The following is a 16,401-nucleotide window of genomic DNA, read 5'->3' on the forward strand; positions in this document are numbered from 1 at the left end:
TGAAAACATTCTATAGCACAGCGGGTTTGAGCCATGCCTCATTGTCAGGTTCCTCTGCTCCCTTTTGTCACTGACCAGCCTCCTTCGGTAACACTTACGGATCTCACCCTGTACAAGATCACAACCCACATTCAGAAAAGAACCTCTACAGACGGGCAGGTGGTGGTGGTGGTGTCTGGTATCCAGATCGTCATTGGCACTCTCCAGGAAGTTGTGGGGTAGCATCAAAAAGCTCCTCCTTCCTCTTGCTCATGTAATTCATGGAGTGATACATCCAAACAAGTAGGGGTGCCAGGAGAACTTGGATGTGTTTGGTATGCTCCATATTTATCCTATGCAACCGAACAGTTTGTTTAAGAGCTACCCTACTTACAGCCCAGAACATGGAAGAAGCTGACAAGACATAAAAAAGCTGTTCATCCTCCCACTTGAGAGATGACTATCAAAAGTTAGATGGACCCCATCAACCAAAAAACATTCGTATGAGTATGTCCTGGAGATCATGTGTATCTTTTCTAGATGAGCCGGAGATACCCAAGTATATGGGCCTTCTCATGCATGACAAAGACTCCTAAAAGTTCCCATCTCTAGGTTTAGAACATCTGACCTTTTTCTACTAATCTAGGAATTAACTTTACAGAAGGAACTGCAAAGAAAGCTCATAAAGCCCTAAAGATTCACCGACACCTTCAGAGTCCCAATTGTCTAGAAGCAACAGAGGTACTAAAAAATCACCAAAGGGGAATTCTCAAAAACAGAGGGGCTGAAGTTTGGGAACACCTGGACTAGAGTGACCAGCCACAGTACCCTGGTTCTTGAAGTGGGACATCCAAGGAGACTCGAGTACCAACCCTCTCCTCTAAGTACTAGAGCAGTGGTCTTCAAATAGTGGTCCCTGGTTCTGTTCTTGTGTTCCCCACCCTTTGTGGGATAAGTGCTGAATATAAAAACTTGTCAAACAATTGCCAGGATCATGTTCACTGATTCTAATAATGAAAAGATGGGACTTGGATTTTACACTGTTTAATTTCATTTTTCTGAGTATTTAATTTTTGCTGTATTTTACCAAAGGGACAGTCTATGACAGGTGAGAAATTAAGAAGCTTCACTACACACAACTCAGGAAGCACCACGTTCAGGGGTTGCCCAGGGCACCAGCTGCCCTTCCCCACCACCAGCAGAACCCTAGCCTTGACATGCTCAATGGCATAGGCAACCACCACCAGTCCTTAACAGGGGTCATCAGCCTGGCTCCCGACCAGACACTCAGAGCCATTATGTTGAGCGGGGTGGCTGAGGAGACACGTTCAGGGCTCAATGGAAGGTGCTTGTCAAATCCTGCTAATTCAAGAGGGCAAAGGTGGTCTTCTATCCCAGATCCCAAATTCACACTGGAAGATGTGAGCACCACCCACTGAGCAGTGCCTTACTGTACATTTCTCTTTGTTCTTTTTTTTTTACATAAGTTCCAGAGACCCGCTGTCATCTCTTTCTCCCACGTGCATGGAGTCCTCATTAGGCCTATGGCTCTGCAGGACTAGTTTGAGAGTCCTTGTCTCAGGTAAATTTACATCCTGTGGAACCTACCACTCCCATTGAATTTAGATGTTCCCATCTAAATTCTTCTGGAAATGGATGAAGCAAGGGTATGCTACAATTTGGGATGTATTTTAGTCACTTCACATCTTTCCATATTGACATACCATCTTTACAGTCATTCTTAATGTCACCAAGATTTCCCATTATGTGACTATCAGAATCTGGGGCGGTTTAACACAAAGCACAGGTCTGGGAATCAGACAGCCTCTACCACTTTGCAGCTGCGTGGCCTTGGGCAAACCACTTAACCTCTTCCAGTCTCAGTTTCCATATTGATAAATGAGGATGACAAAAATCCCACCTCAGTGATCACATATACACCATGTGCTGAAAACACTTATGGCAATGGCTCACACATGCTAAACATGCCACAGATATGAAGTGCCATTCATAATAGCTACCCACCACTAATACCTGAATTTCAGGTTACTTTCATCTTTTTGCTTTCAAATATTGAATGCGATGTAGATGTTCATTTCCACAGCTCTCTTCTATTTTAGATGATTTCCTTAAGGCAAGATCAGCAGTGGAACGACTGTGACAGGGTAAGAGATTTGGGATGGTTCCTTACCCATTGACAACTCGTATGGGGACAGCCCTGTCGGAACACAGCGTGAAGACCCAAGTTCCACTGAATTGCTGCCAGCAGGGAGCACCAGCATACATTTTTATTTGCAAACTTAAAAAATAATATACTGTTGTTTTATGAATCACCCTCAGGAGTCACCCATTTTTGAACATACAGCAAAGAGGAATGTCAGAGGCCAAGGCTTCTTACCCACGTGCCCCTTCTGTCCCTCGTCGGAGATCCTCAAAAGGAGCTCCAGGTGGGGACTGCTGATGTGTGGCATCACGATCTTGGCCAGCCGCTTCCACTGGGCCTCTGTCACCACAAACTCTGTGCCCACCTTGACTTTCAGAATGTTGAAAGCCTCTATCATTTTGCGACGTTTCAGGTATGCCAGTTTGAGAATCTCATTCTTTAAAAAACAGAATTGTGGGTTTTTTAAAAAATAGGATTGTGGGTTTTTGAAAGAGAAAGATCCAAGATAGCCTTGTTTCTTTCCCCTAAGTGTTTCAGGCTATTTGACAAGCCAAAGAGAAGGCACCCATGGGTCTATGAAGCAAGGTATACAATCCCTCCCCGGCTGCAGGTATGTATAGCTAACCCGTCTGCATAAACAAAACTCATCTTACCAAGTTGAAATGAGGGAGTCTGTGAAGGATAATCTGTGTGGTGAGAAACAGAGCAGCAGGAGGCAGACTGGTCCCAACTCCACTCTGCCCAGGAGGAAGGGAGATTCCAGAAAGGAAGGAAATCGGGTGTGCTGCTGAGACACAGGGAGAACCCAGAAAGGGAGAAGATAGAGCTGCCATTAAGTCAGTCAAGAAAGACAGGAGGGGGAGGAGAAAAGCGGGGGAAGTGAAACCAGGCTAGAAGTGGTCCGGAAGGAAGAGGTCCAGGGCAGGAAGAACAGCTGGCCTGCCTAGAGCTGCCATCTGGCCGGAGCTTCGGGAATCTTCCCGAAGAGAGAATAGGCTGGGTGGCCCTCCTCAGGTTATGTCAGCCACCTGATGCCCACTCCTACTGCTCACTGTAAGCCTGTTACCCAATAGTATCTTCACTTAATTGATTATGTGGCTAGACTGTGACTTTTTAAGGGGTATGGGCTGTGTCTTAATCGTCTTTGACTTCTCAGAGCTTTGAATGGTGCTGGGCACCTAAAGCACATTTAAGACATTTGCTGATGGATCCCTGTTGCAGAGGACTATCCAAAGAAATGTTTCCTTGGGGTTGGGGTTGGGGTTGGGGGTGGGGGCTAGAGCAACACTTCTGTCCAGCAGCGGCAAAGAGGAGAGGCACACAGCCTCTGGGACAGCCTCTTTCCACCCAGAGGGAGGAAGTCGGGATAGGAGGGTCCCTGGAGGCCTGGTGTCTGAGGCAGGGGTAGCCCAAGGCCCCACAGTGCATAGACTCATCAGGGCTCAGACAGGTCAGACATCTTCAAAGGCCAATTGGGCCAAATCTCAGGCTCAGCCCTACCATCTGTTTCTCCTTAGCCGCAAACTATTGAAGTTCTCCCTGACTTTCTTCTTGTTCCCTGGTGGCAGCAGCCCTATGCAATGAAAAACTCAGGACAGAACAAAAAGGATCATGAGCCAAAAGGCAAAGTCTTCCCTTAAGGAAAATCACTTTTTGATGAAAAGCCTATCTGTGCAGCTAGTCTTGCAATATGAAAAATCAACCAAGGAGAGAGGTGTGCAGGGCTGACATGGCTGAGGTATCCTGGTGGATTCTGGGCTGGAAATAAAACATCCTCCACTCCGAGTACTCAGAAGCTTCTGCCCACCCAACACCTCCAGGAATTCTCCAGACATAAATCAAACAGGCAGGTACGAGGGCAGGAACTGTTGGCTTTAAGAAGTTTCTGCTTCTGCTGGAGAGGGGAAAAGGAGTTGGGAGCTTGCAGAATATCCCAACCCCCATTCTTAGGAAAAACATTTCAAGGAGCCATGAGCAACTTCATGCCTTAAGAGCAAGGAGTAAAGCAAGAGCCCTGTCACTGCCCACAATGTCCAGACTCACTGTTAGACCCATGACTAGACTGGTAAAGAGCCGCCCCACCCAGCAGAATAGAGCAAGACACCGAATAAGTCTTCAGATTGGCCAAAGCCAAAAGAAAAAGGACACTTTCAAATATTGACCACATGCATTTGCCAGCCTCCCCGCCTGTGGACCCAGCCCAGATGCCCAGTCCCCCGACTCCCACCCGCCCTTTCACTCATGTATGGTACCTTTAAGTGCTTCCTGTAATTGTTGTAGACCACAGCCAGAAAGACGGACATGAAGATGTAGGTATTGATGATGATGTAGGTGATGAAGTACAGAGAGTACCACCGACTGAAGTTATAGGCAGGCATCCTAGAAGGAAAGAATGATATTGCATGGTTTTTCATAGCTTAGGTCCCCAGCACATAAAAGGCTGGCCTCAGGTGCCATCCTAGATGGACAATCCACATGCACAAGGCATAGCAAAACCTTCTCTTACTCTCACTGCCCTGCATATGCTGCATCATTATCCGCTATCCAATGGGGCCACAGAGCCATCACCAGCCCTAACGCTAACTAGCTGACTCAGAACTTGCCTTCTGAATTTCTTAGTGCTTTATAGAGTTGGCAGCTAGGACCCTGGAGATTCCCTGATCCCATTCCCTCCCTTCACAATGAGAAAACTGAAGCCTAGAAAGGACACAGACTTGCCCAGAACTCTCAAAGCAGTGTGGCTTGGGCTTCTACTCAAGGCTCTTCAGGGACACCAGGGTGCTCTGCTGGGGGGCCCAATAATTTTCTAGCCACTCTAGGACAGTGAGAAGGAAAGGGGCACCATAATAATAGCACCAAGATGAGAGGCATAAATCAGGATGTGTGCTTACTCCACCTTTAATGGAAATCATATTTTAAATGGGGGGTGGTGGGGGCACTGCTGGCAAGGTTTGAGGGAAATATCCAAGAGCACACCCTTGGCCAGAACTGTACCTTGCCTGTGTTTTGTCTGAACCAGGCTCAAGAGTGAGTAACAACCCAGAACAACGTGATGATCCCACATAGAACTAGATGACAAGGATACCTGGGTGGCTCAGTGGTTGAGTGTCTGCCTTTGGCTCAGGACGTGATCCCAGGATCCTGGGATCAAGCCCTGCATCGGGCTCCCCGCAAGTAACCTACTTTTCCCTCTGCCTATGTCTCTGCCTCTCTCTCTGTGTCTTTCATGAATAAATAAATAAAATCTTAAAAAAATAAAAAAGAACTAGATGACAGAAAACCTGCACCTGTCCCAAAGAGCAGTACAGCATGAGTTGGGACTGACATTTGCAGTTAGAGTTCTGTAGTGCTGTTTAATAATTTCACTTCCACAAACAGGGCTAATCCATAATACAAAGGACATTAGGGGAAAAAAAAAAACCCACATAATGTTTTCCTCCTAAGTAAAGTCCGCCTGTGTGGAGAAATTGGCATTTTGGGAAGGAAGGCAACAACTGTGAATCTTTACATTTCTTTCTCGCTTCCTTTAACCAGAAAAGCACACCAATGCTTAGGAGGTCAAGCCATGACTCCTTCATACAGATGTCTTACTACTTAAATTTAAGACTCAAAAAAGTCCCGGAATAGAAAGTGTGCTCAAATATTTAAGAGTTGTGTCTCAAGAAATGTTTCCTGTTGCTTTCAGATTTTTTTTTAATCCCCTAAATTCAGTTTTAAATAAAGAGGGTAGGCTATCATTAGTGTAAACATTTCACATTCCTTGAAAATTTTTATAATGAATATGAATACATAGAAAAATCACTATTTCGCCTTTCTCAGGCCTGCTGGTGTTAGCAGACAGCCGTCTTTAACTAAGTGAAGTCTGTCCTGGTAGCAAATGTCCATGAACGTGAGCTGGGATGGACGTACATGACATCGGGGCTGTTCGCAGTAGTGACCAGCACGTAGAGTTCAAACGCTATCTCCAGGATATCTGTGAAGTAGGGCAAGCCTTCCACTGTTTTAAGACTCCTAAGGAGGAACCAAAAACACAGAGTGAGGAACTCACACACATAAATAAAGTTGTGGTTTCTGATGCATTTTTCCCCTTTCAAGAGCACTCCTGGAGGGTCTGAATGAGGAAGACTCCTGTGACAAACTCTGCCACCATCAGGCTGAACCCACACAGGAGAGAATTCACAGGCAGAAACTTCCAAAGCAGTGTGCTCACCTAACCCCAAAAAGCTTCAAGGCCATAAGGGAGAAGATTAGCACGCTGAACATAAACAAGAGGAAGACGTAGAGGATATCGGGCAGAGTGTTCCGGATGCTTCTGAAAGTTCTTCGGATCTGTGGAGATGAAATTTAATTTCAGGTACAAGAAATTAGCTAATTTTCTGCAAAAACAAAAACAAACCCTTGCATATCCTTAAGGTATATCCTTACCTGACGGCTTTCAGGGAAGTTAATTAGGAAGACTGGCCTTAGGGCCCTGGACCACCGAATGCTGTGGATATTAACAGCTTCCAGGGAACCATAGATAATCAAATCGATTAAGGTCAGCTGTAAGAGACACAGGACAAAACCGTCAGTGTCACACTGCTAGAGGACACACACAGGAAGTGACAGTGTGGATGCGCGTTCGCTGACCCAGAAGGAAGGTCACTAATGCAAGTTTCATAAAGAGTATAATTCTAATTTTGTAATAGAAGATTAATAATTGCTGTCATTTGTGTATTTATTATGTGCCATGGAGTATAAAAAGCACCTCCCATAATTATTCTCTGTTATCCTTACCACACCTCTGAGGTGGGCACTATCCCTGGATAGAGACCCCTGAGGCACAGAGAGGGTGAGCATGTGGCCCTGGCCACATAGCTAAGAAGGGGCAGAACTGAGAGTGGAATCCATGGAGTCTGACATCAGAGCCCATGCAGTTATCTGCACTGTTACATGCTTCCACACTACATCCTAATTAACTTTAACTTTTCTTCAATTTGACATATGAAAGAGAGGTTGTGTTGCCTAGCAACAGAGGTAGGAAAATCCAGAACACAGAAAATCCTTACTGATCCTTATTGCCTGGGTTTGTGATCACCTGAGAACAGGGCAAAAGAAGAACCTACTGTGTTCTAGGAAAATGTAAGTAAAAAATAATAATCTACCACCATCAAAGTGTTTGTTGAGCAAGGCACAGAGGCCCCAGTAAGATCCAACACAGGGTGAGAGACAGGACACAGACATAGGAGGAGGCTAGCTGTGCTGGGCACCGACCAGAGGGAACCTAGTGTGGCTGTCCCAGGGGAGCGGGGACAGGCTCCTGCTCCCTTGGGACAGGCAATCACCAAACATTATGGCGTTAGAGAAGGCTACGTGGGTAGGCACTCCTTGATGTAATCTTAAAACAAAGATAGTTTGAAAAGTATAAAACTCAAAAAAGTCAAGAGCCACAGCAATAAGACATAGTAAAGGGACTCTCAGGGAGGAACAGTCTTGGTGTGTCTGGGAAGCAGAGGGCCCTGTGGGGTGCGGTCAGATGAAGCAGGAAGTGATGAGGATTAGTGGCAGGTGGCTTTGAGGGCCAGGCTGAAAGGGTAAGTCTTATTCCCAAGACCTGGAGAATCCTGGAAGTCTTTCAAATGAGGGCATCAAAGGCAAAGGAGTGAGATGCCAGGGAACAGATGATGGACAAACCCAGACAGGGCAAGAGTGCATTCTCATTCGGTTCACTCCATCCATGCATTTACAGAGTGTGTCTTAGTGTAGGGTGTCCTTCTAGTTCTGGAGAGAGAGCAAAGAGCTTAGTGAGCAGTGCCTGCCCTCACGAGCGCTCATTCCAGTAAGAAAGAACAGTCCCAACGATAAATATGCTCTGCAGCAGGTGGTAGTCTGTGCTCTGGAGAACACCCGGGTGTGGCAAAGGGCTGAGGGTGCACACAGCAGCCTGAAGCAGCCCCACTGTGCACGGAGGGTGTGGGAAGGGGTGGGTGGAAGACACGAGAGGACAAGAGAGCCTGGGCTGTGACAAGGACTTTGGCTTTTCTACAATGTGAGATGGAAGGCATTGGAAGATTCAAAGCAGGGAAGCACCGTGATCTGACTTAAATTTTTAGAGTGCCTGTGTGCCCACAGTATCTTAAGCATTGGGCTAGGAGTTTTAGGAGATACAGAGGTACATCAGACCCTGGTCTAGGAGGGGGCCAAGCAGCAGATGAGGTTATGAAAGAACACCCTCTTTTGGGAGGAGATTAGCAGAAGCATCTCCCTCTATCTTATATATTCAAGATTTTTTGGATTGCTCTTCTTCCAAAAATAACCTCCTTCTCCCACTTCCCCTCTTCATCTTCTGCCATTCTGCATCAGGCAGCATGGATGGCATTATAGACCAAACCCAAGCCTGTGGTCACAGGTACCCCTCCCAGACTGAGTGTGCCACAAATATTTTAATAAATATTTCTAAAAATAAGAAAAGCACAGATAGATAGTCTATATATTCTGAGGGCTCAGCAGATGCGTGAAGGGAGATCAAAACAAATGTTCAGAGCAAGGTGAGAAGAGACCGTGGGTATTTCAGGCACAAGAGCCACTGCAGCCTGAGGAGGGGTGAATGGTACGTGTGTAGGGTAGCAGGCGACTCGGGCTGGCTAGAGTAAAGAGGCCTCTGTGAACAAATTTGCAGGATTGGGGGCACTGAATTGTCTGGTGGAGCTCACAGACATTTTTGAGTGTGAGAGGGAAATAATCGAAGATGTGCTTCTGGAGAATTAATCCAGCTGCAGTATCTCAAATGGATGTATCAGCCGGGGAACTGAGGTTGAGGTGACCGTGGCAGTTCCCAAAAGGGGTGGCCAGGGCCTGGACCACATTGTGGGAACAGAATGGCATGCAACAAAGAGACAATGTGTGGCCACATCAGAGACTACTGCAATAGTCCAAGCAGGGAGGATGGACACGGGGCAAGAGGCATTGCGAGGGTCTCTGGGGAGGCCAGATGCAAGAAAGAAAAGGGAATCTTGACTAAGAGGACTAGGAACTGGGTGTCGGGACCTAAGGCACAAACAGCTAGGGGAGCGCTGGAGTCAAAGACAGTGGGTCTCATCCTACTAGGTTTGTGTTGACACGCAGATGTAGAAACTGCTAGCAAGCAGTTGGCCACAGACAAAAGAAACTCGGAGGCGAAATGGGTAACAGCTACAGCATGGGGACCCCTACCTATCAGTGTTTGTGGAAGCTCTGAAAACAGATGGCTTAGAGGCCTGCAGGCTGAGCCAGGGGTTAATTGGAAAGAACCATGGTTCAGGCAGGCTGGCTGCTTTGCCATATGCTAACTCTCAAGTACCTTTATCTAATCACCAAAGGGGCCTCCCTGGGGATTACGTACAGCCCCTCTGGGCGTAACTGCCTAGCGTATATCCTCCCAGATTGCCCTGTGAATGTTGTACACCTTCTCTCCTTTTTCTTCTTAACCAAGATGAGATTCAGCTCTATTGTAACTTGTTCTTTTGACCTAATGAATGATAAGCACCTCCCCTTGGGAACAGACACAGGATGTTACTTCAGCACTATTTTAAAGGGCTGAGTGGATGTGTCACCTTTTCTTTAACATGTATCTGTCAGGAAATGGAGTTGTTTCCAATTTTTCGGTATTATGAACAGTTCAGCCATGACCACTCTTGTGGCTATATCTTTGAACACATCCTCCTTTCCTAAAGATAAATTCCCAGGAATGGAATACACATTGAAGGCTTCTGAAAGGAACTGCAGAACAGCCTTCCAGAAAGACAGCTTATTCGTCCCTTCAGTAGAGTGTAAGAGGTTCTTTTTTCTCGCAGTTTTGCTCATACCACTTCATAGACAAACACATGGTGTTTTAATTGCTGTCTTAATATATTTTTTAAGTAATGAAATTATACATCTTTTTCATATTTACCATTATTTACTTTTTCTTCTACAAGATGCCTTCCTCTATTTTCAGCATTACTGGAGTTTGTTTTTTCCCCCTTCAATTTGGAAGTGCTCTTGCTACCTTCAAATACAGCATTCACACTGTCATATTTTGCCTTATTTGCTTCACAGTTGGGATTCACTTGTACTTGTGCTAGTGGTGTTTGCTGTGCCAAAGTCTGTCACTGTTGCTTTAACCAAGTCAAATCTATTCCACCTTTTCTCTTCATAGTTTCTGCCTTTGATCACAAACTCTTCAGGGCACTATAATGATCACTCACCACTATGGTTACCATGATGCAGATGTTTTTCGTATCCTTCCAGAAAACCATCTGGGGAGTGACTTTTGCAAAATGTACAAGTCTCCCAAAGAACGCAGTCAGACAGAGCACTTCTGCTATTGAGGTAGCCTGCATGCAGAAAAACGGAGAAGAAACACAGCCCCCAGCCATGGGGAGTTTCAGCTTTAGCTCTCTTGTAACTGCCCCAGACCCCAGCCACCTTGATGCCACCCTCTGAGAATCAGCAGTGTCCCTTAATCCCACTGACAGTTGCAGCCAAGTTCTTTGCTGGTTGGGATGGTTTCTTCCTCTTAAAAGGAAACCTGCCCTTGAGCCATGAATCCCATGACCCAACAGGCAGGGCTTCCTGGGAGGGGCTTAATCAGTAGGCAAGGGACTCAGAAAGCATTTCCCCAGAAAAAGGGAGGCCAGGGAAGATAGAAACAGCCATGTTCTGTGCTCTCCAATCCCCATGCTCATATTTAGAGTAGGCATCTAGACATTCAGCTTTTCTAATACTATAGTACTCCCCAAAGATGGGATTTGAAATATGGGTCGTTCTTAGCCATCTCTGCCACTGCTGCCCTCTGCCTATGTGTGTGGTTGGTTAGAGCAAACAACAGAGGCCACTGAGCCCCAGTGTCAAGTCCTCACTGTCTCCTCCATAGGTTACGGGACACCAGCTCCAAAATCCCTACAGCCAGCCAGATGGGCAGCCTGTAACCGCAGCCCATGCTGTCTTGTGATTGCCTTGAGGCAGTAAGTCCTCCCTAGCCAGGGCACTTATCTCCATCATGGGGAGAGGAGGGTGGCACAGCAGGAAGAGATAGGGAAAGGGCAATCTGGCAGAGACTGGGAAGACAGAAGGTCTGGGGTGAGGGCTGGAGGAATGGATTCCCTAAGGGACAGGAAGAAAGGGGCAGACTCTGGGTCAGTACAGCTCCACTTTGTCCAACTCTGTGTTTGATAGTCACTGGGCTACAAGTTTTCTATTCAGAGATTCCATCAATTGTGGCATCTTAATCATACGGAAGTGGGTTACACCATCACTTTGGTGGCCCTGCATGAATCATGCTTCCAGTTTTCAGCCCTCTGGGTGATGGTCCTCCCGTGATGACTCAGGACTCCAGTATCTGAGAGGCTTTAGCCAACAAGAACATCAGTAAGTGTGATGCAGACCCAGTCAGTCCTTCCCTAGCAAGGCCCGCTCTGGACTCAATGAGCCTTCCCTGGGGTTGTCTTCTCAGCCCCTTGCCTCTCTTGCCGAGGCCTCAACCTTCTGTTTGTTAGTGGTTATGCACAGCTTTGGGCTGCCTGAGCTCAGAGTGCTTGTAGACCACAATGCTCCTTCTTGGATTCCCCACTACCCACTCCCCCACCCCCCCACTGTCAAGAGAAGCCTAAGCCACATGCAGCAGCTGTGCAAAAGAGAGCAGGTCACTCTGGGCCACCACTCTACCCAGGCAAGCTCCCAGCTGATGGCCAGCAGCACCTGTCAGCTGCCTGCAATCAACAGAGCTTCCAGTTATCCACCACCCCAGCTAATAACACATGAACAGAAAATCTGCCCACTTAGGCCCAGTTACCCACAGAATCATGGGAGGCAATAAAAGCCTGCTCTTTAGGGCTAGATGTCAATGAACTTTATCTGTTAAAGGACCAGACAGTAAATATTCTGGGCTTTACAAGTCCTTCTGTCTCTGTTATAACTACTCTCAGAGGCAGGACAGCACCAAGTCGGGAATTAACATGAGTAGATCATCAATTTATCACTTAGACTGATTTAGAATAGTTGGTTAATTTGATGTATTGCTCAAAATCATATGTGATCAGCTACTAACCACCAATAAATACTCTAGTGATTTAGGACTATGGAAAAAGCTGGAAATGTGACAAGCACAAGAAGTTGCATATTCCACCATATCAATGACATTATCTACTTGCCACTTAATAGGTATGTTTTGAAATACAATTTGTCTGGGGCCCCTGGGTAGTTCAGTCGGTTAACTGTTTGCCTTCAGCTCAGGTCATGATCCCAGAGTCCTGGGATCGAGCCCCATGCTGGGCTCCCTGCTCAGCAGGGAGTCTGCTTCTCCTTCTCCCTCTGCCTGCTGCTCCACCTCCCCCTTTTTTAAAAATTTAAATAAAATTCTTTAAAAATAGAAAATATCATATGTCTATCCAATTTAACTTCTACTCCTTTGAAAATGCCCTATGACTGAAGCATCAGCTCAATGGGTAGGGAGAATTATTCCAATCCCCAGCAATAAAAATAAAACCATGCTCATATTTATTGGAATCGGGGCGGGAAGGGGGGATGAAGAGGAATGGGACCCAGCTCAGCAATGGCAAAGTCTGGGTCGCCATTTTGTTCTTAATGCTTACCAAGAAAGGCAGTGGAAACAGCGCAGGTTCTTCAAACAGGGCAAGAGAAAGGTCTACACAAATAAAGAAGTAGATGGCCACTTGCATTGTCCAGTGGTTATAAAAATAGTAAAGTCTGAAGACGAAAAGAATAAAGATGTTTATAAACAAGGAGCAGGAATTGAACAGCATTCAAACTTCCCACGAAGACTTGGTAGATAAAATACAAACTATGGCTCTGGCCACATTTCCTTTAAATTCTAGGGAGCAAGGGACAGTGCTGCATTGAACACACATTACAAAACACTAACAGAAAAAAATCAACATATTATCATCTCTCATAGCACAGTCTCTTAACAGTCTCGAGCTAGGATTAGTACCTTCCTTATGGTGATTGTGACAATAATAAGAGAATACTTTTAGAGGACTTTGAACAGTGACCAGTACAGAGCAAACCCCCAGTTAAAGTGACCTATCATTATGCGGCATGGTAGCCTAACCAATTTTAAAATGTGCATCATCCCATCTCAACATGATAGACTCAGAGAGATCTCGAAGTCACACAGTTCTCTTCCTGGGGGTGGGGGACAGTTCCCCCAAACTGCTCAAAGCTTCCAGGAATGAAGCGTTCATTGCTTTTGGAGGCACTGGAGCTGAGCCCTAATGATAAGAAATGTTTTCTTTTATTTTGAGCCAAATCTTTGCTCTTAGTTCAACCTTTAGGGGTGAGAGAGAAAAGGTGCAATTCTCATGAAAAGAACAAATGTATGGATTACGTCCCAAGGGAACAGAAAATAAAAAAGAATAAAGCTTTTCATTTAGATGGCTCTAAGAGGACAAACCATGTCTAAGAGGAAAAGATGATATGTGTTTTACTTTGGATGTCCTATCTCCTGTTCTGGATGTTCTCATTTACTCATTTATCTGTCTTTAATGTATTTATTGAATGCTTTTCTGTGTGTGAGGCACCATGCTCTTATAACTTAAAAAAACAAACATTAAATTTTAGGATTCTATCCAAATCTATGTGCCATACCCTAGAGACCTCTCAAAATGTTTGTGTAGACAACGTCTTCTGTCTTCTGTTTGGGTTTCACTTCAAGTAGTAAAGGACAGTTTGCTCTATGTGACAGTTTAACACTTTAATTACCTGATGGCCCGAGGAGATGTTTCAAATGGAACATTTCTGTTGTACTGGGCATCAGAAACATAGGCAGCTGCTAAGAGAAGGTCCTCGTCCTCCGTGGGAGAAAGTAAGGAGAGACTATTAGAATAGGAAAGGACACTTCTCTTTTTCATACGTAAGTACAAAAAGAAACTCGACCCCCATCTCCCTCCCATCCCACTCTTGCCAGAGGTAATCAGGCACTGGAACCCTGCAGTGAGGCTGGACACAGGCATGCTTAACGTTCTTGAATTCAAACATAGGCTCTCAGAGGAAGAAATGAAAACAAGAAAGCACCAAATAGTATACATGTGCTTAAATGGTATATTCATACAAACATATATAGAGCTACACACGCCCATATATAGAAACACAAAGTTATATTTAGGGTACTTGATGGGTGATTAGTTTTTTGTTTTTGTTTTCGTTTTTTTTATTCATAGAGACACACACACACAGAGAGGCAGAGACACAGGCAGAGGGAGAAGCAGGCTTCATGCAGGGAGCCCGACGTGGGACTCCATCCCGGGTCTCCAGGATCACACCCCAGGCTGCAGGCGGCACTAAACCACTGCGCCACCAGGGCTGCCTGATTAGACTGTTTTTCAAGGGTAATTTTGACACATGCATTATTGCCTTGCTTGATGACTTTTGAAGCTAACTTCTTCTTAAGGTATGACCCCACTCTATACATACACATAATTTAAAAAAAAATAAAATTGTCTTCGTATGATACAATATATTCTGGACATTTTTTTTCATGACAGTACATATACACCTACCCCATACTTTTTTAACAAATGCTTGTTCCTTTGTAGCAGTGGCTCCCTTTTTTTTTTCCTATTTTGAACACAATTACATTGAATATTTAAAAATACATATTACACACATGCATATCTTTATGCCATATGAATGTTTTTGTGGGATTGAGTTGAACTTGTGAATGAAAGGTATTTGCATTTTTTATTTTGATAGATACTACCAAATTGTTCCCCCCAAAGTTACATCTTTGATATAACTCTAAATGGTACATGAGCATCTTGTTTTCTTGCTTCTCACCAACATTCATAGAGCTGAAAATGATTTATAATATTCAATCAGCCAAAGGAGCATCTTGAGATCTGACTTTACATCTCCTCATGACCAGTACAGTTGAGCCCCATTTGTGATGACTCACATTTCTGATTCTGTATAAATAAGATTTAAAAAACCACACACACACACAGACTAGCTATTTAGACCATCCTATGTACTTCAGGAGAGAACAATCTGATTATCTATTCAATTACTGGAGTTACCTCCTCAAAACATAGACCATCTTCCTGTCTGAGTTGGAATGGAAATCCATCGCTGCTCAAGCAAGTCAATTTTGCAAACACATCTAGTATTCAGACAGGTCAAAGGATTCGAAACTTTATACAAATATATAAAAATACATATTTGTAGGGGCACCTGGGTGGCTCAGTGGTTGAGCATCGACCTTTGGCTCAGGTCTTGATCCCCGGGGATCAAGTTCCGCATCGGGTTCCCCACAGAGAGCCTGCTTCTCCCTCTGTCTATGTCTAGGCCTCTTTCTCTCTGTGTCTCCAATAAATAAGTAAATAAAATCATTTTTAAAATTTAAAATAAAAAATACATACTTGTAGACACAGTAGAACTGCATTTCCTAAATTTATTTCATATTGCAACACTTTAAAAAGTAAATTATATTGCATTAAAAATCACAAACATCAGTTAATTACTAAGATATGTCTTTTAACAGATCTTTCACTCAAGATAATGTTTACATGGCATATAAGCACATGAAAAGATGCTCAATATCATTAGTCATTAGGGAAACACATATTTAAACCACAATGAGATACCACTTCACATTGAGTACAATGACTAAAACTAAAGACTGACCACACCAAGTGTTGCCAAGGTTGTGAAGCAACTAGAACTCTCACACATTGTTGGTAGGATTGGACAATGGTGCATTTACTTTGGAAAACAGTTTGGTGGCTTCTTGGCCATTCCAGTTCCCAAGTATTTACCAAAGAGAGAGAAAGAAAGCATAGGTCTATACGAAGACTTTACATCCAATCCAAAAATGTGGCTTATGTTAGAACATCATTCCAAAGATGTAAACAAATGTTCATAGCAGCTTAGTAGTCAAAAACCAGAAGCAAAGGTCCACAAAGAGGTGTATGGATAAACAAATGTGGTGTATGTGTACTATGAAAGCTTACTCAGCAATAAAAGGGAATGAATTACTGATAAACACAACCAAATGGATGAATCTCAAAATAATTTTGCTGAGTGAAAGAAGCTAACTCCTGTCCCCCGCCAAAAGTACCTACTATATGTGAGTATATAAAACCCTAGTATATGCAAACTAATCTATAGTGGCAGAAACCAGATAAGTTGCCTGGGGACAGGGAGAAGGGGATGGGAAAAGGGATGGGCTGGAAACAGCCATAAGAAAACTTGTAGGTGTGACAGATATGTCCATTACCTTGAGTGTGGTATTAATATCACAAGTT

At 44.5% G+C, this 16,401-nt stretch overlaps 1 protein-coding gene across 2 annotated transcripts in view; it reads right to left on the minus strand.

The window, feature by feature from the left end:
- LOC144280879 (two pore channel protein 2-like) overlaps positions 1 to 16,401 on the minus strand; it is a 39,648-nt gene that overhangs the window by 16,944 nt on the left and 6,303 nt on the right. For both annotated transcript variants that reach the window (XM_077843338.1, XM_077843339.1), the window contains exons 2-9: positions 13,862 to 13,950; positions 12,733 to 12,847; positions 10,348 to 10,476; positions 6,569 to 6,685; positions 6,354 to 6,472; positions 6,053 to 6,154; positions 4,396 to 4,522; positions 2,378 to 2,579 (exon numbers count right to left, since the gene is read on the minus strand). In XM_077843338.1, the coding sequence (XP_077699464.1) occupies positions 2,378 to 2,579; positions 4,396 to 4,522; positions 6,053 to 6,154; positions 6,354 to 6,472; positions 6,569 to 6,685; positions 10,348 to 10,476; positions 12,733 to 12,847; positions 13,862 to 13,950 (1,000 nt within the window). The remainder of the gene's footprint in view (positions 1 to 2,377; positions 2,580 to 4,395; positions 4,523 to 6,052; positions 6,155 to 6,353; positions 6,473 to 6,568; positions 6,686 to 10,347; positions 10,477 to 12,732; positions 12,848 to 13,861; positions 13,951 to 16,401) is intronic.

Source organism: Canis aureus, chromosome 12, assembly GCF_053574225.1.
Source record: "Canis aureus isolate CA01 chromosome 12, VMU_Caureus_v.1.0, whole genome shotgun sequence".
NCBI classification, from domain to species: Eukaryota; Metazoa; Chordata; class Mammalia; order Carnivora; family Canidae; genus Canis; species Canis aureus.